Source organism: Myotis nattereri (assembly GCF_964212035.1).
Source record: "Myotis nattereri genome assembly, chromosome: 5".
NCBI lineage: Eukaryota > Metazoa > Chordata > Mammalia > Chiroptera > Vespertilionidae > Myotis > Myotis nattereri.
This window is the reverse complement of record NC_138080.1, coordinates 18,292,723-18,310,809: the sequence shown is the minus strand read 5'-3', so window position 1 is coordinate 18,310,809 and position 18,087 is coordinate 18,292,723. Positions and strand designations below refer to the sequence as shown.

Sequence of the window (18,087 nt, the reverse complement as noted above, 5' to 3'; positions counted from 1 at the left end):
GGCCCATGAAATCCTTTAGTCTGGCCATGCCGAGGCATTAGAGGTGAGTGAATTAAATGTTTGGCCAAACATAGCAGGCTAATTTTTAAGTTGATAATTCTATATGGCCCACAAATGATGTTATGAATACCTAAATGGCCCTTGGCAGAAAAAAAAGGCCTGCTCTAGAGGAGGGAGAGACTATAGACAATAAAATTGTAATGTTGTCTCTTCTAGGAGTTCTGGTGGCCCCAGCTAAGGAGAGCACCACTCCAATCTCTGCCTGTCTTCACAGGGCCTTCTCCCTGTCTGTGTCTCCTTTCCCCTCTGTCTCTTAACAGATCACTTGTCCTTGAATTTAGGGCCCACTCTAAATCCAGGATGATCAATGATTCTCTCTCATCATTGATAGTTTCTAAAACCATCTCTGAAATCAAAACTTTTTAAAAATATATTTTATTGATTTTTTTACAAAGAGGAGGGAGAGGGATAGAGAGTTAGAAGCATCGATGAGAGAGAAACATCAATTCATCTGCCTCCTGCACACTCCCCACTGGGGATGTGCCCACAACCAAGGTACATGCCCTTGACCGGAATCGAACCTGAGACCCTTCAGTCCGCAGGCCGACACTCTATCCATTGAGCCAAACTGGTTAGGGCAATAAAACTTTTTTTAAATAAATAAAATTACATCTGAAAAGATCCTTTTCCAAATAAAATCACATTCACAGGTTCTAAGTAGACATGTCTTTTAGGGTCAGCTCCTTGCAGGTACCTTCCCAGTGACCTGCCTCAATGCTCTGTCACCTGCAGTGACATGCTCTTATGGGTCTACACCAGTTTGTGTGGTGATTTTGTTTCTGATCGTTTCTACCACACTGAGGCCCCTGTCTGAGACATCTATATTGAGATACCCTAGGCAGGCCCTCATAAGGTCCAGTGGGCTCCTTGAGCAGCCCCGGGTTTGAGCCTGTGAGCACCTGCCTGCCTGAGGGAACTATTTATTACAAAACTGAGATCTGCCCTGACTGGTTTGGCTCAGTGGATAGAGCGTCGGCCTGCGGACTGAAGGGTCCCAGGTTCGATTCCGGTCAAGGGCATGTACCTTGGTTGCGGGCACATCCCCAGTAGGGAGTGTGCAGGAGTCAGCTGATCGATGTTTCTCTCTCATCGATGTTTCTAACTCTCTATCCCTCTCCCTTCCTCTCTGTAAAAAAATCAATAAAATATATTTTTTAAAAAACACAAAAAACAACTGAGATCTCCTGGGGAACATTGAGCAGGACCTGGGCGAGGGCACCTCATCCACTGCAGGTGTACAAAGGGCTGGATCTTTTCTCAAGAAGGTTCTACAGAATGCGTTCACATTCAGCATGCTCACAGGATGCAGCACCGTCCATGCCAGATACAAGGGTGATCCCCAGGCTCCAGAGTGTTGGGAGGTGTGAGCCACAGCTGCAGGTTCTAGAGATGGTAACACAGTCTCAGTGCATCCCACAGGCTGACACCCCATCAATGGGCTTGGGAATACTGCTAAGGCCTGGTTTATGTTTGTGAACAGTTTCAGACTTACAGAAAAGTTGCAAAGGTAACACAGCCCCTAAACTCCACACACCCAGTTTTTTCAATTTTAACATCTGGTATTAGTATGGTATATTTGTCACAACTAATGAACAAATTGTTAACCTAAAAATAAAGGCCAAAGTGAGAGGCAACAAGCATTTATTTGAGACCAAAAGAAGCAACTATTGGGGAAGCACTGATTCAGGCAGAAATCCAAAGTGTTCCAATTAGAAGACAAGGCAATGGGTATCTCTATATATAAAATCTTAACATGCAAATAGACTGAACAGCGGAACAACTGAACAACCGGTCACTATGATGTGCGCTGACCACCAGGGCATGCACACGGAACATGGCAGGCGTCGGCTGTGGTGGGATGGTGGAGCAGGTGAGCGGGGGTGCCAGACCAAGGCGGGGAACCGGTCGCTGTCATCAGGGCGAGCCTCTGGTAGTTACTGAAAATTCTTTGCTCCCTCGTGCTGTGGTCCTGCCTGGCACTTGCACCTGCTGCCGACGCCGGCCCTGCTCGCACCTGCTGCTGATGCCCAGCACCAGCCCCAATCACTCAGTGCCATCAGCGGGTGTGAGTGGTGGCTGCTGGCCCCGATCACCCCTGAGGGCTTCTCCACCTCCCCCTACTCCTGAGGGGCGATTGATCGATCGGGGCCAGCAGCTGCCTCTCACACCTGCTGCCGACGACAGCCCCTCTCGCGCCCACTGCCATCGCCGGCCCTGCTTGCACCCGCAGCTGGAGCCACTGCTCACGTGCTGCTGGCGCCTGGCGCCAGTCCTGATTGATCAGTGCTGTCAGCGGGTGCGAGCAGCAGCTGCTGGCCCAAATCGCCCCTGAGGGCTTCTCCACCTATCCTGCTCCTGAGGGGCAATTGGGGCGGCAGCTGCTTCTCGCACACGCTGCTGGCACCAGCCCCAATTGCTCCGTGCCATCAGTGGGTGTGAGTGGGGCCTGCACTGTCAGTGCGTGGGAGCGGCAGCGGGAGCAGGGCTGCCAGCAGACGGGAACGGGGCCTGCAGCAGGAGGGTCCAGGTGGAGGTGGAGAGGATGGGCCGAGACCCACCCCTATGCCCACTGCAGCCTCCCGGCCCACAGTTCCCTTCAAGGTGCACAAATTTGTGCACTGAGTCCCTAGTCTATATAATAAAAGCCTAAGTGACTGTTACAGTGCAACGACCAGAACAACTGGTCGCTATGGCACGCACTGACCACCAGGGGGCAGACACTCAACGCAGGAGCTGCCCCCTGGTGGTCAGTGCACTCCCACAGGGGGAGTGCCGCTCAGCCAGCAGCCAGGCTCATGACTGGCAAGTGCAGCGGTGGTGGCGGGAGCCTCTCCTGCCTCTGTGGCAGCACTAAGAACCAGCAAGAGCAGCAAGCAGGCGGGCAGTAAGGAGTGAGGGGTCCCGGATTGTGAGGGGGATGTCCGACTGCTGGCTTAGGCCCGCTCTGGGAGTCGGACATCCCCTGAGGGGTCCTGGACTGGGAGAGGGCGCAGGCTGGGCTGAGGGACACCCCCCCCCCGCCAGTGCACGAATTTTGTGCACAGGGCCTCTAGTTTATGATAAAAGGAAGAGGAACAATTACATCAATAGAAAAAAGGCATTTCTATTGGTGCAGATAAGCTAACATAGTGACTGACACATTCTAAACAATGTTTTTTTAATCCTCACCTGAGGATATTTTTTGCCATTGAATTTTAGAATGAGTGAGAGGGAGAAAAGAGTTGGGGGGCTTACTAGTAAAAAGAGAGAAACATCAACACAAGAGCAACACATCAATTGGTTGCCTCCCACATGTGTCCCTGACAGGGTCTAGGGACCAAACCTGCAACTGAGGTATGTGCCCTTGACTGGGAATCAAACCTGCAACCCTTCATTCTGCAGGCTGGTGCTCTAACCACTGAGCTAAGATGGCCAGGGCCTAAACAATGTTTTTAATTTTTAGTCCCCTTGGCTTTCTTGTTATCCTTGCAGACAGTTGCCTGGGACACAATGTTCTTGAGGCCCAGTCCAAGGGTTATTTTGCTGTTTTACATTCTAAAGGTTTGAGGGATAAGATACACAAGGCAACTCCTCTGGGATGGCAACTCTGGCTCCAATTTAAAATGGCTCTATTTGGGGGTGGTTTTTTGTTGTTGTTCCAAAATACTGATACAGTATTATTAACTAAAGTCCATAATTTATTCAGATTTCCTCCCCCCTCCTCCCCCAATGTCCTTTTTCTGTCCCAGGATCTCATATAGCATTTAGTCATCACTAGTGTGTTGTAGGCTCCTCTGGGCTGAGACAGTGTCTCAGGCTTTCTGGGTTTGACGACCTTGACAGTTTTGAGAACTGGTATAATCACACCCCCTCGGTTTGGGTTTCTCCTTGGCACCTCGGGGTACTCTCGTCTCATCCCTGTTTCCTGCTCTGCCCTGGAAGCTGCCGTTCTTCCAGAGCCAGGCCTGTTTTGAGTAGGAAACAGCGGCAGAGGACCAATGGAGTGGAATCCCACTTTGCTTTCTAGAACCTTCCACACTGGCACTGATGTGGCATCCATGGCCTGCTCAGGGCACATCTGCACCCTTTGCAGCATGTTACAGGAAGGTGTATTGATTTATTAGATAATTTTTTATTGTTTTTCCATCATTGCTCCCATAGAGGTGTCAACATAACATCCAAACCTGCAGAGAATGTTTTTGAGTTTATTTGAGCCAAACTGATGACATATACTGGAGAGCAAGCTCTCAAATGCTCCTTCTTTATTGGATAATTCTAAAGCATGGGAACCAAGACCTCAAAGGGCACCGGTGCACAGTGGCATCTCGGTGACACCTGTCTTTCCTTTTCTTCCTTGCGGTCCCCTCATGCAGTATACTGAGCTTTGCGTGCACTTCCGCCCAGAGTATAAATGTGGGTTTCCTGTGAGAAATCCTCAAGTACTAGGGCCCTTTGCTATAAACTCGGCCAAGAAGAGGATGCAGCCACACAATCTTTAAATCAAATTAAAAGATTAATTTTCTTTTTAAAAATATTTTTATTGATTTCAGAGAGAAAGGGAGAGGGAGAAAGAGAAACATCAATGATGACAGAGAACCATTGATTGGCTGCCTCCTGCATGCCCCCCACTGGGGATCAAGCCCGCAACCCGGGCATGTGCCCTTGACCAGAATCGAACCTGGGACCGTTCAGTCTGCAGGCCGACGCTCTATCCACTGAGCCAAACTGGCTAGGGTGATTAATTTTCTAAAATTGTTTCTTTGGTCAGAGGCTCAGGTCCAAGCTGTCTTGAGCCCAGTGGGCATTTGGCTCTGGGCAGACAGGGCCCCCCCACCTCTCTGCCTCACAGCCTACCATGCCCCTGCCCCCTGCTATGTGACCTCAGTGGGGCGGCTTACCTTTTCTGAGCCCAGTTGGTACAGGCTAAAAAGGCAGATGACTCAGAGGCCTGTTTGTGACAATCAAATAAAAGACTTTTGTAAATGATCAAGCCGTCAGCAGAGGGGATGTGGCATTCTTTCCCTGCAGGGAGGCAGACGCCAGGTTAGGACATCACACTCAGACAGTTCTTGCTTCAAGTGAATGGGGCACGAGGCAGGTGGCGGAGGCCCTTTCTCATTGGGTTTCATGCCCCCTCTTGTTCCTCAGGACCGGTCTCCACTGTCCCCAGCAGCCTGGAATGGGTAATGGTGTGAAGGAAGGCGTGGTGCGATTGCGTGAGGATGCCGACACCGTCCTGCCCTCATCCGTCCCTTCAAAGGCAAGTACCTGGCCTCTGTTCTCATGGGTCCCTCTCCTGTGGGTGTGCACCCATCACAGATCATCCCCTACACACACTGGTGTGGGGCTGCATCAGTGTGAGACCGTGGGTGGGGGAGGTGCTGGCTGCCCCATTTGTGATGTGAATCAAGCCCCCAACCACTTGGCAAGAGCCAAAACCTTACCCAAACCTTTGGCTGGAATGTCAGAAGTCCTGGAGCCCCTTTTCTCTCTCAGATTTGCAAACACAAAAGAATCAGCAAACTCGGGCTCTTTTGTGAGGAAGGACTTCACGGCCTCTCCTAGCTCTCAGGGCACGGCGCCGGTGCCTTCGGGCAGGTCTCAAAGGCTGAGGCGGTCATCCTCCCAACCCTCCAGACCTTTCCAATTCCAGGTGGCCCTGCGGAGCGCCAGGCAGGTGGGAGGACTGGTTTGTGGGCCATTGTCGGGCCACCATCACCATACCATGTGGAGCATCGCGGGTACGCCTGCAGCAGGCATGCGTGTCCCTCCCAGTTTAGTGAACTTCCCAGCAGAGCACGAGGAAGACTCAGCCCCTGTACTTGCTGGTTGGATCCCAGCAAAAGGCCTGTCTGTTCCCATCACATGTCTGGGTCCCCGGTGCCCATCTTCTTCTGTGCCGGCCACACATGTGACATCAGCCTTGGTCCACTTGGCCAGCCCGGTGTGGGAACTCACCCTGTGGTTAAGAAGCCCAGAGTCTTGTCGCAGTGCTCACGGCTGTTTGGATCTGTGATGACCCACGTTCTCGGCCGGACTGCAGGATCCCTCCCTACAATGGACAAGGACACATGGACCACTTGATGCCTGTGCTGAGCTCTTCAAAAAATAAGCTGCTGCGGTCAGTAAGAGCCACTGGCAGCATCTGCTGAGCCAGGAAGTGGACTTACAGAGCATCAGGAGCCCCCTTGAGAGCAGGGCTTAAGGACATGTGTTCCAGACGCACAGAACTGGCCTTGGAATTCTAAGAACCGCGGATTGCACAGGAAGTGACCTGCAGAAGGAGGCACAGAGGACACATCGGCTTCGCTTTCAGTGCCGACAGGCACATAAGCTGTTGTGGGGTGTTCCCTTGGCTCACAGCGTGGTGAGCAATTGCTCATTGGTTCACAGAGAGGAAACTGAGGCAGGGAGCTGCTGCTAGGAGTACCATTGAACCTTCTAGCATCTGACATCCATACCTCTCAAAGCCAGCAGGACCAGACAACCAGAACCTTGCTGTGATCCAGAAAAGGCAGGGGTCCCAGTGACAGGCCTGTGTGAATCAGGAGCAGATGGAACCCTCTGGTGAAGTTCTGCCTCAGAAACGCAGGAGGAAAACCACTTCTCTAGGCAGGTGGAGGAGGTGCCAGGGCGTTAAGGGAAAGGAGCTGGGGCCATACAGGGCTGGGGGCCAGGCTGCAGGGCACACAGCCCCTGGGAGCACCTGGGACCCACAGAAGAGGATCTGGGAGTGGGACCTGGACCAGGAGACAGCACTCAGCGTGTCAGAGATGAGGAAGGAGAGACCAGAGAGGCCATCCTGTGGTCACTACAGTCAGGACAGAGTCCAGGATCAGGCCAGAAGTGTGGACAGACCCAGGGCCAGGCCCTTCACCCCTGGGCCACCGCTGAGCTGAGCAGACTTGGTGAGGGGTTGCCCTGAGCGCCACCATATCCACTCAGACCTAGGCTGCCAGCCCCCCCGCCCCCCCCGCCAATGCCCTCACAGTCTCCCCTGTTGCACCCGCTCTGGTCTCAGCCTCTGCCGCTCCATCGTGATGACTGCAGGAGCCACCTCTTCTCTGGTCATAGTGAAAATGGCCTGTCCACCTCTGTGCTGCTCCATGCCTCTTTGGGCAAAAGCCAGCCTCTTTGTGGGCCCTCACCTGGATTGGCGACTGTGCACCATTGTCTGAAGATTTAGTTCATGTCTTGCTCTCTCCGTAGACCTTGGGGGGTGGCCCTGAGGGGGCTGGTGGAGCTCATATATACCCCCATTCTGCACGGCATGTCCCCAGACCCCTCAGGGCACCTTGTCTTTGTGGGACTCCATGGGTTCCTGGGGTCATTGAACGACCTGATCCTTGCCATTCTTGCTCACTGCTGATGAAGGAAAGATGAGGGCACCTCCAGTCCAGAACATTGCAGAGTGCTCACCGCAGTTGCTTGTGAGAATCAGGTGGAGGAATGTAGACTCCAACCTAGTGAGAAGGCTCAGGACCCGGATGGACATGGAAGGGAAGGAAGGGGGTAGAGAGGCTGTACAAGGAGGACTTGGAGAGCCTCCAGAAGATGGGCAAAGTGCTGGCCCTGAGGCTGCCATGGGAGCTCGAAATGCAGGCCAGCCACCATCCCCATCTCCCTTGCCTTGGCTGAAGGGCCACAGACACCAGTCCCTGAAGTCCTGACAGAAAGATGTAGAAAGGGGACACACTGACACAGGCAGGGTCCTCTTGCCCAGCACCTCCTGCCTGTCCCCCCACCACCACAAGGGTCTTCATGACTTTGCCCTGAAGCACTGCAGTGCAAGAGCCCAGCGCACATGGGTGGGCAGAACCAAGGCTTGCAAGGTGGGTCAGGGGTGACTTATGTTCGGAGTCAGTCCCATTGTGGCCTGGTCAGAGCATCGCCTCTCATGGATGGTGCCCGGCACCTGGGAGGTTTGTCACCGTATCCCGTGAAGGCTCCGAGGCCCTGGGCCCACCACTGCTGGTCCAGGCCCATGAGGGCCAGGACACACACGCTGCTGTGCATCTCTCCGCCCTGAACCAGGGCAGGGGAGTGATGGAGGGTGAGGAAAGGTGATCTTGGTGCCACCCCCAGGGGAGCAGACCTCCCTTCCTCGCTGACAGCAGACGTGTGTTCATGTGTTTCTTGCAGAGTGATCACAGGCAAGTTCTCAGCTCCCTCTTTTCTGGGGCCCTGGCTGGCGCTCTTGCCAAAACGGCAGTAGCTCCCTTGGACCGAACCAAAATCATTTTCCAAGGTAAAAGCTGTCTGTCTGTCTGTCCCTCTGTGATAGAGATGCTGCCAGGCAGGCACCCTCTTCACAGCCCCCCAAACTGCACTGTGAGGTGGTGTCCTGGGGCGGCCAACACACAGTATCACAAACCAGGCAGCTTAGAACTGGAATTTATTCCCTCACATTTCCAAGGTCAGGAGTCTGAACCTAAGGTGCTGGCAGGGTTGGTTCATTCTGGAGGCTCTGGGAGAGGAGCCTCCCTGCCTTTTCCAGCTCTGGGGGCTCCAAGCATCCTTGGCTTGTGGCTGCATCACTCCAATATCTGCCTTCCCTTCTTGCCTGTGTCCTCCTCTTATGAGGACACCCATCATTAGGTTAGGTCGGACCCCACTCCAGTACAACCTCGGTTTAATTTAATGACATCTGCAGAGGCCCCATTTCCGTAAGGTCCGTCACAGGTACTGAGGGTGAGGACATGCCATGTCTTTTTGGGGAACACAGTTCAAGAAACCATCTCTCTCCCCTGAAGATGAGGCCTTTCCATCCTGTACAGTGGCCAGTGCCCGCTCCGCACCAGGCAGGAGCACGGTCACAACCTGAGACCCCGTCCTTCGGCTGTTTTGAAAGAGAAGCCCTCCCCAATTCCTAGCCTCTCTGTGCCTCAGTTTCCTTATCTAGACAACAAGGATGATAACATCAACCCCCTCCCCAGAGGTTGTGGAAAGACCAGGCATGAGGCTGAGCTCCCCTGTGTTCCTTCCTCTGTGTCAGCTGCTGTCATCCCCTTGGGTGGGGAGGCTGTCACCCCTCCAGAGGCACGTCCTCCCACAGACTCCTGGGCAGTTCATTCCCCTTCCTGGGGACAGGTTGGCGTGCAGAGTGGCCGGGTACAGGGGATGAGGAGGTTCCTGGGAGGAGAGTGATCCTGCTCCGGACTCTACCCCCTCAGCCCTTTTGGGGTAGGGCACATTCTCAGGGGCTGCTGTGATTTCCCAGCTTAGACCAGTTTCCTGCAGCAGGGCGTCATGCAGACTTGGGGGGGTCCTCTCCTTCGCATCTAACGGTCTGTTTTGTGTTGTTCTTCCCCCCCCAGTATCTTCAAAAAGATTTTCTGCAAAGGTGAGCCACTAGGTCACCAACTCCAGGCTCTGGGACTGTCCCCAGCTGCCCTGCTGGGCTGGCAGGAGGCTATGGAGGCCTGGGGGTGGGGAAGTGGGGAGATGCTTTACCCCTTTGGTTCCCCCCAAGGCTGGTTCCCGGGAGCCCGGGTGACCAAGGCCTCCCGTGCCGGGGGTGGGACCCCTTATCCTGGCGCCCTGAGCGCTGCCTGGGTGAAGCCACTGGGAACTGACAGGAGAGTGCCTATCCGAGGGCCGGTGGTGAGGCGACTTGATGTTTTAAACCCCTGTTTTCACATTTATTTTTAAACACAGAGCAGGTGTTACTTAATAAAGAAAAAAATATTTTTAAAAGCTAGACTACCAGACAAACATCAACAAAACACCCTGTGTGGGCTCTGGGCCTGCTTTGCACACCTGGTGTCGCCTCTCATTTACAGCTCCCAGGGCCGAGGGCTGTGTGGGCAGAGAGTGGAGTGGGTAAGGTGGGGTCCCCAGGCACAGGGCTGGACAGAGTAAAGCAAGGTGCTCACGGAGCAGGGAGAGGGAAGGACAGGCGCAGGTGTTGACCTTGCCCCCCACCCCCCCCCCCCAGGAGGCCTTCCGGCTGCTCTACTTCACCTACCTCAACGAGGGCTTCTTCAGCCTTTGGCGCGGGAACTCGGCCACCATGGTGCGTGTGGTGCCCTACGCTGCCATCCAGTTCAGCGCGCACGAGGAGTACAAGCGAGTCTTGGGCCGCTACTATGGCTTCCGTGGAGAGTGAGGCCCCCTCCCCTCCTAACCCTCTCCACCCTCCTGTCGCCTGCTCTTCTGTCCTCTTTCACGTGGTCACTGCGTTAGAACCCGGGTCCCAGGAGGGCGCAAGGGAAGGGCCCTACCATTCACTGATTGAATCGTCCACCAGCAGACTCCACCAGCTCAGCTAACGCCCCCCCCCCCCGCCCGCCCCCCCGTCCTTGGTTGCTCCTCACTGAGAGCTGTGGGCCTTGGGCTTGGCCCCCCTCCTTGCTCCTTGGGGTCTCACCATCTCTCCTCCCCCTTCCCCCCTTTCAGAGCCCTGCCCCCTTGGCCTCGCCTCCTCGCAGGGGCACTCGCTGGAACCACAGCTGCTTCGCTTACCTACCCCCTGGACCTGGTCCGAGCCCGCATGGCCGTGACCCCAAAGGAAATGTGAGTCCTACCACGGGGACCTTCTCCAGGACCAGGAGCTCTGTGTCCAAGGGGCTCCCGAGTTGAATCCGTTCGTCATATCCTTGGGTTTGGGTCCGGGCCTCTGTGTCCAGCCCACAGAGGAAGCTATAGTGTCAACACCCACCACATGGACCCCGCCTGGTACCACAGGGCAGGCCATTCTGCAGCTTCCAGAAGGTTCTCTAAGCCTGGGGGTCAGTTCTGCTTCCATGAAACTTGAGTCTTCATTTTTAATTGGTCACAGACACATTAAAAACACGGGAACACTAGGCAAGGGCTGAGGCCACAGCCCACCCTGCGGTCCTCTGTCCTGGCAGGTACAGCAACATCTTTCACGTTTTCATCCGCATCTCCCGGGAGGAGGGGCTGAAGACCCTCTACCATGGCTTCACGCCCACCGTGCTGGGGGTCATCCCCTATGCTGGGCTGAGCTTCTTCACATATGAGACCCTCAAGAGCCTGCACAGAGGTGAGGAGGGGGTGGGGCAGCATCCATGGGTCACATAGACCTGGAGGCCAGGCACTAGGACCCCCAGGGTGAGGCAGGCTGGGGGCTCAGGGTCCGAATCAAGAGAAGACACATGATGTCAGGAACCCAGGAACCGTGTGAGGAGCACAGACTGACGACCTTTAATGCCCAGTCTTTAGAGCAACCTTGGGAAGTTCAGTGTGTTGTCCAGGGTGTCAGTGGCCACTGTGCAACACAGGCACCTGCACAAAGCCTGTGAGTGGCCCCGATGGAGGAGCGCCTTCTTGTGTTTAACTCTGAGAAACTTGAAAAGTATAGGGAACATTACAACAACAACCCCTGCCCCCCACAAGTGCCAGCGGCTTTCTCTCCGTGGCTGGGAATACTTGTGCACTTAATATGTGGCAGGAACAATCCCTCATCTGGCTTCCTGGTTATAAAGGGTAAAGAGTTGAGTCACTTTCCACACCTCTGGGTGGTGCAGCTCTTGCTCAGCCGGTATTGAGTCATCTAAGTAAGGGGAGGGGCGTTGAGGCTGTTGGCAGATTTTCTGTGATCAGTGGGCATCCAGGAGTGCCTCCTTGGGGGGCGGGGGGTGCAAGACCCCGTTTTCAGTTTTATGCAGCACTTGCCTGGGGCCCTGGCCCCACATTCACCCCAAGTGGTGGGTCAGTTTACTTAATGTTTCCTAATGTGGTGAGTGAACAGTGGTGTCTCCCATTTTTGATTCCTAGTTACAAACCTACAGTGCGTGCTCGGAGAAGCCCTGTTGGTGGGCTGCACATCCTCGGTCCCTTTGGGCCCAGAAGGCAGTGCTGCGTGTTCACAGTTCTGCTTGCTCTCAGGCCCCTGCGCAGAGGGGCTGGGGAGGGGCTGGGGAGGGGCTGGGGAGGGGCTGGGAGGGGTAAGGAGGGGCTGGGGAGGCCTGGGAGGGGTAAGGAGGGGCTGGGGAGGGGCTGGGGAGGCCTGGGAGGGCTAAGGAGGGCCTGGGGAGGGGCTGGGGAGGGGCCGGGGAGGCCTGGGAGGGGTAAGGAGGGGCTGGAGCGGGGGAGAGTCAGGGAACATTGATGTCTTTACTGGAGGGAAGGCAAGAGTGATTTTCTAGGAGCTCATTCTGGGTCTTTGGAATCATGTGCTTTTCTGTCTTAAAAAAAAACAAAAACACAACACAAAAAACTTTTATTTCTCAATAAAAGACAGACCAGGAGGTGAGGGTGGGAAGGCACCGGGGACCCCCGTCAGGTCCTGAAACACAGGGACGACACTGTGCGGGTGTTGGTGGGTGCTGGGTGGCCCTGTGGGTGCAGTGTGCGCTCCGCTGCCGGCGCCCTCACAGCCCCTCCCGGCCCTCCCCGCAGAGTACAGCGGCCATCGGCAGCCCCACCCCTTCGAGCGCATGATCTTCGGGGCCTGCGCTGGCCTCATCGGGCAGTCAGCCTCGTACCCGCTGGACGTGGTGCGGAGGCGCATGCAGACGGCTGGCATCACAGGCCACCCGCGCACCTCCATCGCCGTCACACTGAGCACCATCGTGCGGGAGGAGGGCGTGGTGCGTGGCCTCTACAAGGGCCTGAGCATGAACTGGCTCAAGGGCCCCATCGCCGTGGGCATCAGCTTCACCACCTTCGACCTCATGCAGATTCTGCTGCGGCGCCTGCAGAGCTAGGGGCCCGCACTTGGCCACTCTCAGGACAGGGAGCCGAGCCCCAGCACGTGGAGGACCGCTGACCCCTAATATTTTGGAGCCTGGGGAGTGAGGGGGCGCTTGGCTCTGCCCCAGAGCCACGTGGGAATGCCTTGTGGAACGAGCCGGCAGGCCAAGGGGCCTGGGCCCAGCGCCCATGGGTCCGCGAGGAACGCCAGAGGCCCTTGGAGTGCAGTGTTGGGGCCGCGAGCCCGCAGCCTCTCCTCTTCCCTCCTCCCTGGAGCTGGCCCCGCTCCCGGACGTGCCCCTCCCCCAAACACCTGACACAGGAGTGACCAGCGCCGCCTCCTGGTGCTCTGCCCCTGGACACGCTCCTGGCTCTAGTGACTCTGGCCCTACAGGGCTCAGAGCCAGACTCCGCCTGCCCCTTGCTGGCCCCGGCTGTGCTCAGAGCTCAGGTGCAGCAGCCGGGAGTGTGGGAGCGGCCTGGCCTCCCTCTCCACATGGGACCAGTCTCCTGCTCAGCTGCGGCCACAAAGGCAGCCTCTTGACCGCCCTGCCCCGCCCCCTCCTGCCTTTACTTACCAGGTGGCATGACTCCTCAGTCCCCAGAGCCTTCTGCTGGTGAACAGCCTTCTCCAAGTGACCCTGACCCTGACTTCACGCCAGGGTGGGGCCTGGAGCCAGTCTTACCCTCTGGCCCACCCCACAGCTGCACTCATGGAGGTGGAGCCCCCGGCCCTGACCTTCTACCCACAGGCGCAGAGGCTTTTGGGGGGACCTATAGCATCTGGCACGTCCCTGACTCCCCACCTGAGTGGGCGCTTGGCCTGGACATGGGGCAATTCAAGGCCTACGGGGTTGTCTGGTTCCCATGAACGGATGCGTGGAGGTGGGTGGTAGCCTCGATCTTCCCCAGATGGGAGCCGGTGATGGCGTGTGGCTGGGGGTGGGCAGTTCAGAGGCGTTTAGTTGCCACAGGGCACCCCAGGGAGCCGGTCTCAAGAGAGAAGCTCCCGGCCCTCTGGGTATCACAAGGACTCAGAAACACCCATTTCCTAATGACATTTGAAGGTTTTGGACTTTTTGGTTTTAAAATTTGGCCTTGGGTCTAGTCACACCCTAACCGACTAGTCACACCCTAACCGGCCCGATCTGGTTCCAGCCCCATCATGTGAAATGATCTGATTTCCAGTCATGCCTTCCATTTCTTACCTTCACTCTGTCCTATGTCTGTTCTTGCCGTGGACCGTGGTGTGCCCTTCCTTGCATGTGTCCACTGGCCAGCCCCAGTATCATTCCCAGACTCTTGTCCCCAGGGACCCAAGCAGCCTGTGATCGCCATCCTGTTGGGTGTTTCACCTCCTCTCCCGGCCTTGCCCAGCACTCAGGAGAGGCAGGGGCATCCCTCACAGGGACAGGACGGGGGCTCAAGGGCCCCAGGCCAGAGAGAGCATCAGGGACTGGGGGTCCACCCCAGGTGGGTGAGACCAGGTGGCTGGTTGGGCAGCACCCTACTTTGAGCTGCTGGCTGGGCAGGAGCAGGAGGGTCCTCCGGGTCCTACTGGCCCATGTGCCTCCCCCAAGGTCGCTCCCAGCCCCGAGGCCTCGGCAGCCCCATACCCACTCCCCCAACCCCACTCACAGCTGGGCTGGCACCCTCCGCGGTCACACCCCTCCCCACTGGCTGCCTGTCCTGGTCTGGAGTTATTTTGATGCCATGAAGAGACTTTGTTAATATATAATGTTTATATATTTTAAAGATTTGTGCCAAGAGAGTATATTTAATAAAAATTAAATTGACTTTTCCTCCTGCCCATGTCTCTTTTCTTAGGCTCTGACCCCCACCCACCGTGAACCAAAAATAGGGTTGAGGCTATTTTGATAAATTTTTAAATAAAGTCATGAATAAAACTTTTTAAAAATGTAATTTTTTTATTGTCAATTCATACTATGGTTTTCTAGAAAACGCAAACTGCATGAAAGGGTTTACCAAGTAGGGTCTCCCAGCTCCTCTGCAGGGGCATCCCATTCCCGTCTGTGTAATAGGTGTGTCCTTCCAGACATCAGTCAGGATGGGCCGTGTCCTGCTCAGCAGGTGGGCCCCAGAGAAACCCTGAGGTTTCTGTCTCTTGCACCCTGTCTGTCGTGTGTGCTGGGGGCTCCCGGCCACAGCTGGATGAAGCCTTGGGTTCAATGTTGCCATCTTCAACTGCAGGAGATGAGGGCACCAGAGGTCTGTCTCAGTGGCCATGGCATTCAGGGCATACCCATCGGGGGCAGGAAGTGGGAGCCTTGTGTGTAGGTGGTGAGCAACATGGTATTTACTTATTTACTACTTAGCCCACCTATTTATTCATTCCTGGGCCAGCTTTTTGTGGTGAGAAATAATGCTGTGACTCCAACCTTGGCTTCTGCACCTACAGGTGAGAATCTCAGGATGTGTCCCCGAGGGACCAGCCAGCTGTGGGGTCACCTCTTCCAGGTACAAAGTGCTCTCCATTGCCGTTGTGTGAACTTCGGTACCCACAGGCATTGTGCAAGGTTCAGCCACAACCCAGCTGGCGGCCTCTGACTCCCCATTTGGGGGTGCCATGTGGTACCTACTTGTGTTTTAGTCACATCTTCCTGTGATCCTTGCAAGGCCAAGCATCTCTTCATGATTGTTGGTTATTTATTTCCCTCCACTCAATCATTCTATACACTGTAGACCAAGACACCGGCCTGGTAGAAAGGTGAGATGTTCTCAAGTGATCTGAGCAGGAATCGTGTGTGTTTTTCATGCCCTAGCAAGGCAGCAGTGGGTGTGACACAGACACATGGAGAGAAGTGGCTGCAGCTTCTTCACGCAGCTCCCTCAAGCCCCAGTGTGCAATGGGCCTCAAACACCTCTAGTGGGGGGTGAGTCAAGGTCCCCAGACTTGGGTGAACGCTGGTGCGTTCTGCTTGGGGTGGCCACATGATGGGTGATGCTGTTCTGGCTGTTGATGTGACATACATCTAAAAAATATGCCGTGGGACCCAGGAGTCAGGTGGGAGTCCTGGGCAGCTGAGGGAGGGAAGGACCCCACCTGAGGAAGTGGGAAAAGCCCCCCCAAGGCCTGGGAATTCCCTGCAGGGTGGGTGTCAGGCAGCAGCCCCAAGACTGGCCCTGGGAAGCCATGTAGGGTGTTCAAACAGATGAGGGAAGATGCGGGGGAGCTCAGGCAGGGAGCCAGGCTCTCTGAGCAAGGGGATGGATGCAGGACCTGTACGCTGAGGTTCCAGAGAACTCTGGTGAGGGGTGGAACCAAGAGCACCCCAGGGCCCAGCCCGGGCACCTGCCTTCAACCTGGGAGACCAGACCCAGACTCAAGTCCCTGATTCGTATCTTCCTAATAATTGTCACATTCAGGTAACTTCTGATAATTCCTAGTGTTCCCTTAAGATCTTGTCTTTGCCTTGGTTGTTATTCTTCTGCCTACTCAGCTTGGGGTGTGTGTGTGTGTGTGTGTGTGTGTGTGTGTGTGTGTGTTTATGTGTGTTTTAATGGCCTTGTGGGGGGACCAGATATTGGCTATTTTATCTTCAAGGCTGTCATGGACTGATGTCTCCCATGGCTCCCTAAATCCCTATGTTGAAACAGTGGTGTTAGGAGGTAGGACTTGGGGAGGTGCTTAGGGTCAGATGAAGTCATGAAGGTGGGGCCACCATGATGGAATTGGTGCCCTTCTGAGTCACCAAAGAGCTGGCTCTCCTCTCCATCCTCCACTGTATGAGAAGTGGCATCTGCAACCTAGAAGTGGGTCCTCTCCTGGCCATGCCAGTGCCCTGATCTTGGACTTCCAGCCTCCAGAACAGTGAGAAATCAATTTCCTTTGTTCGTCAGCCACTCCAGCTATGGCATCTTCTTACTTAATAAAGAGGGAATATGTAAATTGACCATCACACCATAACGGTCACAATGGCTGCACCCACAGCAGAGGCAGGGATTCCAGAACACAAGATGGCTGCACCCCCCGCCTGGTGGGGCTTGACAGGGGACCTCAGGCCACACACCCCCGTCCCGGTGCCAGGCTGGGGGAGCTCAGGCTGCGTCCCCCACCCGGCAGAGCTTGATGGGGGACCTCAGGCTGTGTCCCCTTGCTCGGTAGAGCTTGATGGGGGACCTTAGGCCACACCCCCAACCCCAGCACCAGGCCAGGGGACCTGAGGCTGCACCCCCCGCCATGTGGGGCTTGATGGGGGAACTCAGGCCACGCCCCCTGCCCACAGTGCTTGACGAGGGACCTCAGGCTGTGCCCCCCGCCCTGACCCAGGCTGGGGGACCTGAGGCTGTGCCCCCCACCTGGTGGGGCTTGACAGGGAACCTCAGGCCGTACCCCCCACCCTGGTGCCGGGCCAGGTGACCCCCACCCGGCAGAGCTTGATGGTGATGGGGCCGGCCAGGTCTGGATCTAGCTCAATGGGGGTGGGGCCAGCAGGGTCTGGGTCTTGCATGATTTTGAGGCACACATGGGTGGGCAGGGCCTTTACTCTGGTTCCCGTGGTGCACCCCAAACTCTGACAGGAGAAAGATATTCATATACATTTTACTAATTTTCTTTCATCTCTGACACTTCTATTATAGAGAAAGGGGAAATAGCAATATTAAAATATTTCCTCTAATTAATTCCCTTTTAATGTGCACGAATTTCAAGCACCGGGTCACTAGTTTTGCTATAACAGCCAGAATGGACAAAGCCACTGGCAAAGTGGTCCTTCTCTAAGTCATAGACCATATCGCTTTTCCCAGCTCTGTCCTAGCAGTCTGCTTGGTAGGAAGTCTGGGTTTTTCTCTCAGGAGCTAGGTGCCCTTCAAAGCCCTCATGCTCCCTAATTGAGGCAGCCCCTCATTTGGGAATGGAGTCTGCCACAAAACCCCTTTCTGGCTTCTGGGAAGAGCTGTGTGCAAGGGAACAAGCAGCTGTCGCTGAGCAAAGTGGTGTCAGGGATGTGGGGTGTTGGGGTCAGGGTGGTTTTGAAGATGTTGCAGACAGGTTTCTGAATAGGCTGGGTATGAGAAAGAGAACGGTAACAGAAAAATGGAGCTCATGTGCCTGAGGGGTAGTAGGGGAAGGTCAAGAGCACTGGACATGCTGGCTGAGCTGCCCAAGACACTGAGGACCATAGGAATAAAAGTGGGACTTGCTGACAAACATCTAGAGCCCACAGGATGGAGAGGAGGGGAGAGGGGAGACAGGAGCCTGCAGGGGTGAGGAGCGCCATAGGGGAGGGGACAGCGAGGGCAGGCGAAGGTGGAGGACTTGACAGTGAGGCTGTTTCAGAGTCCGTGCTGCTCCTCAGGTCCCGTTTCAGTTCGCAGCATCTTGTCTTTGCACTAGTTTTTTCCTTGGCTGATTCTCTTGGTTTGCTTGGG

General features: G+C 55.4%; 1 protein-coding gene across 1 annotated transcript in view; it reads left to right on the top strand.

Annotated features, from left to right (window-relative positions):
* The window catches only part of SLC25A42 (solute carrier family 25 member 42), a 34,386-nt gene extending 19,882 nt beyond the window's left edge, over window positions 1-14,504 (top strand). The window contains exons 2-8 of the mRNA XM_081092278.1: window positions 5,188-5,299; window positions 8,182-8,287; window positions 9,357-9,382; window positions 9,977-10,143; window positions 10,438-10,554; window positions 10,893-11,044; window positions 12,403-14,504. Coding sequence (XP_080948404.1) covers window positions 5,219-5,299; window positions 8,182-8,287; window positions 9,357-9,382; window positions 9,977-10,143; window positions 10,438-10,554; window positions 10,893-11,044; window positions 12,403-12,710 — 957 coding nt within the window. The 5' untranslated portion in view covers window positions 5,188-5,218 and the 3' untranslated portion in view covers window positions 12,711-14,504. The remainder of the gene's footprint in view (window positions 1-5,187; window positions 5,300-8,181; window positions 8,288-9,356; window positions 9,383-9,976; window positions 10,144-10,437; window positions 10,555-10,892; window positions 11,045-12,402) is intronic.
* The last annotated feature ends 3,583 nt before the right edge of the window (window positions 14,505-18,087 follow it).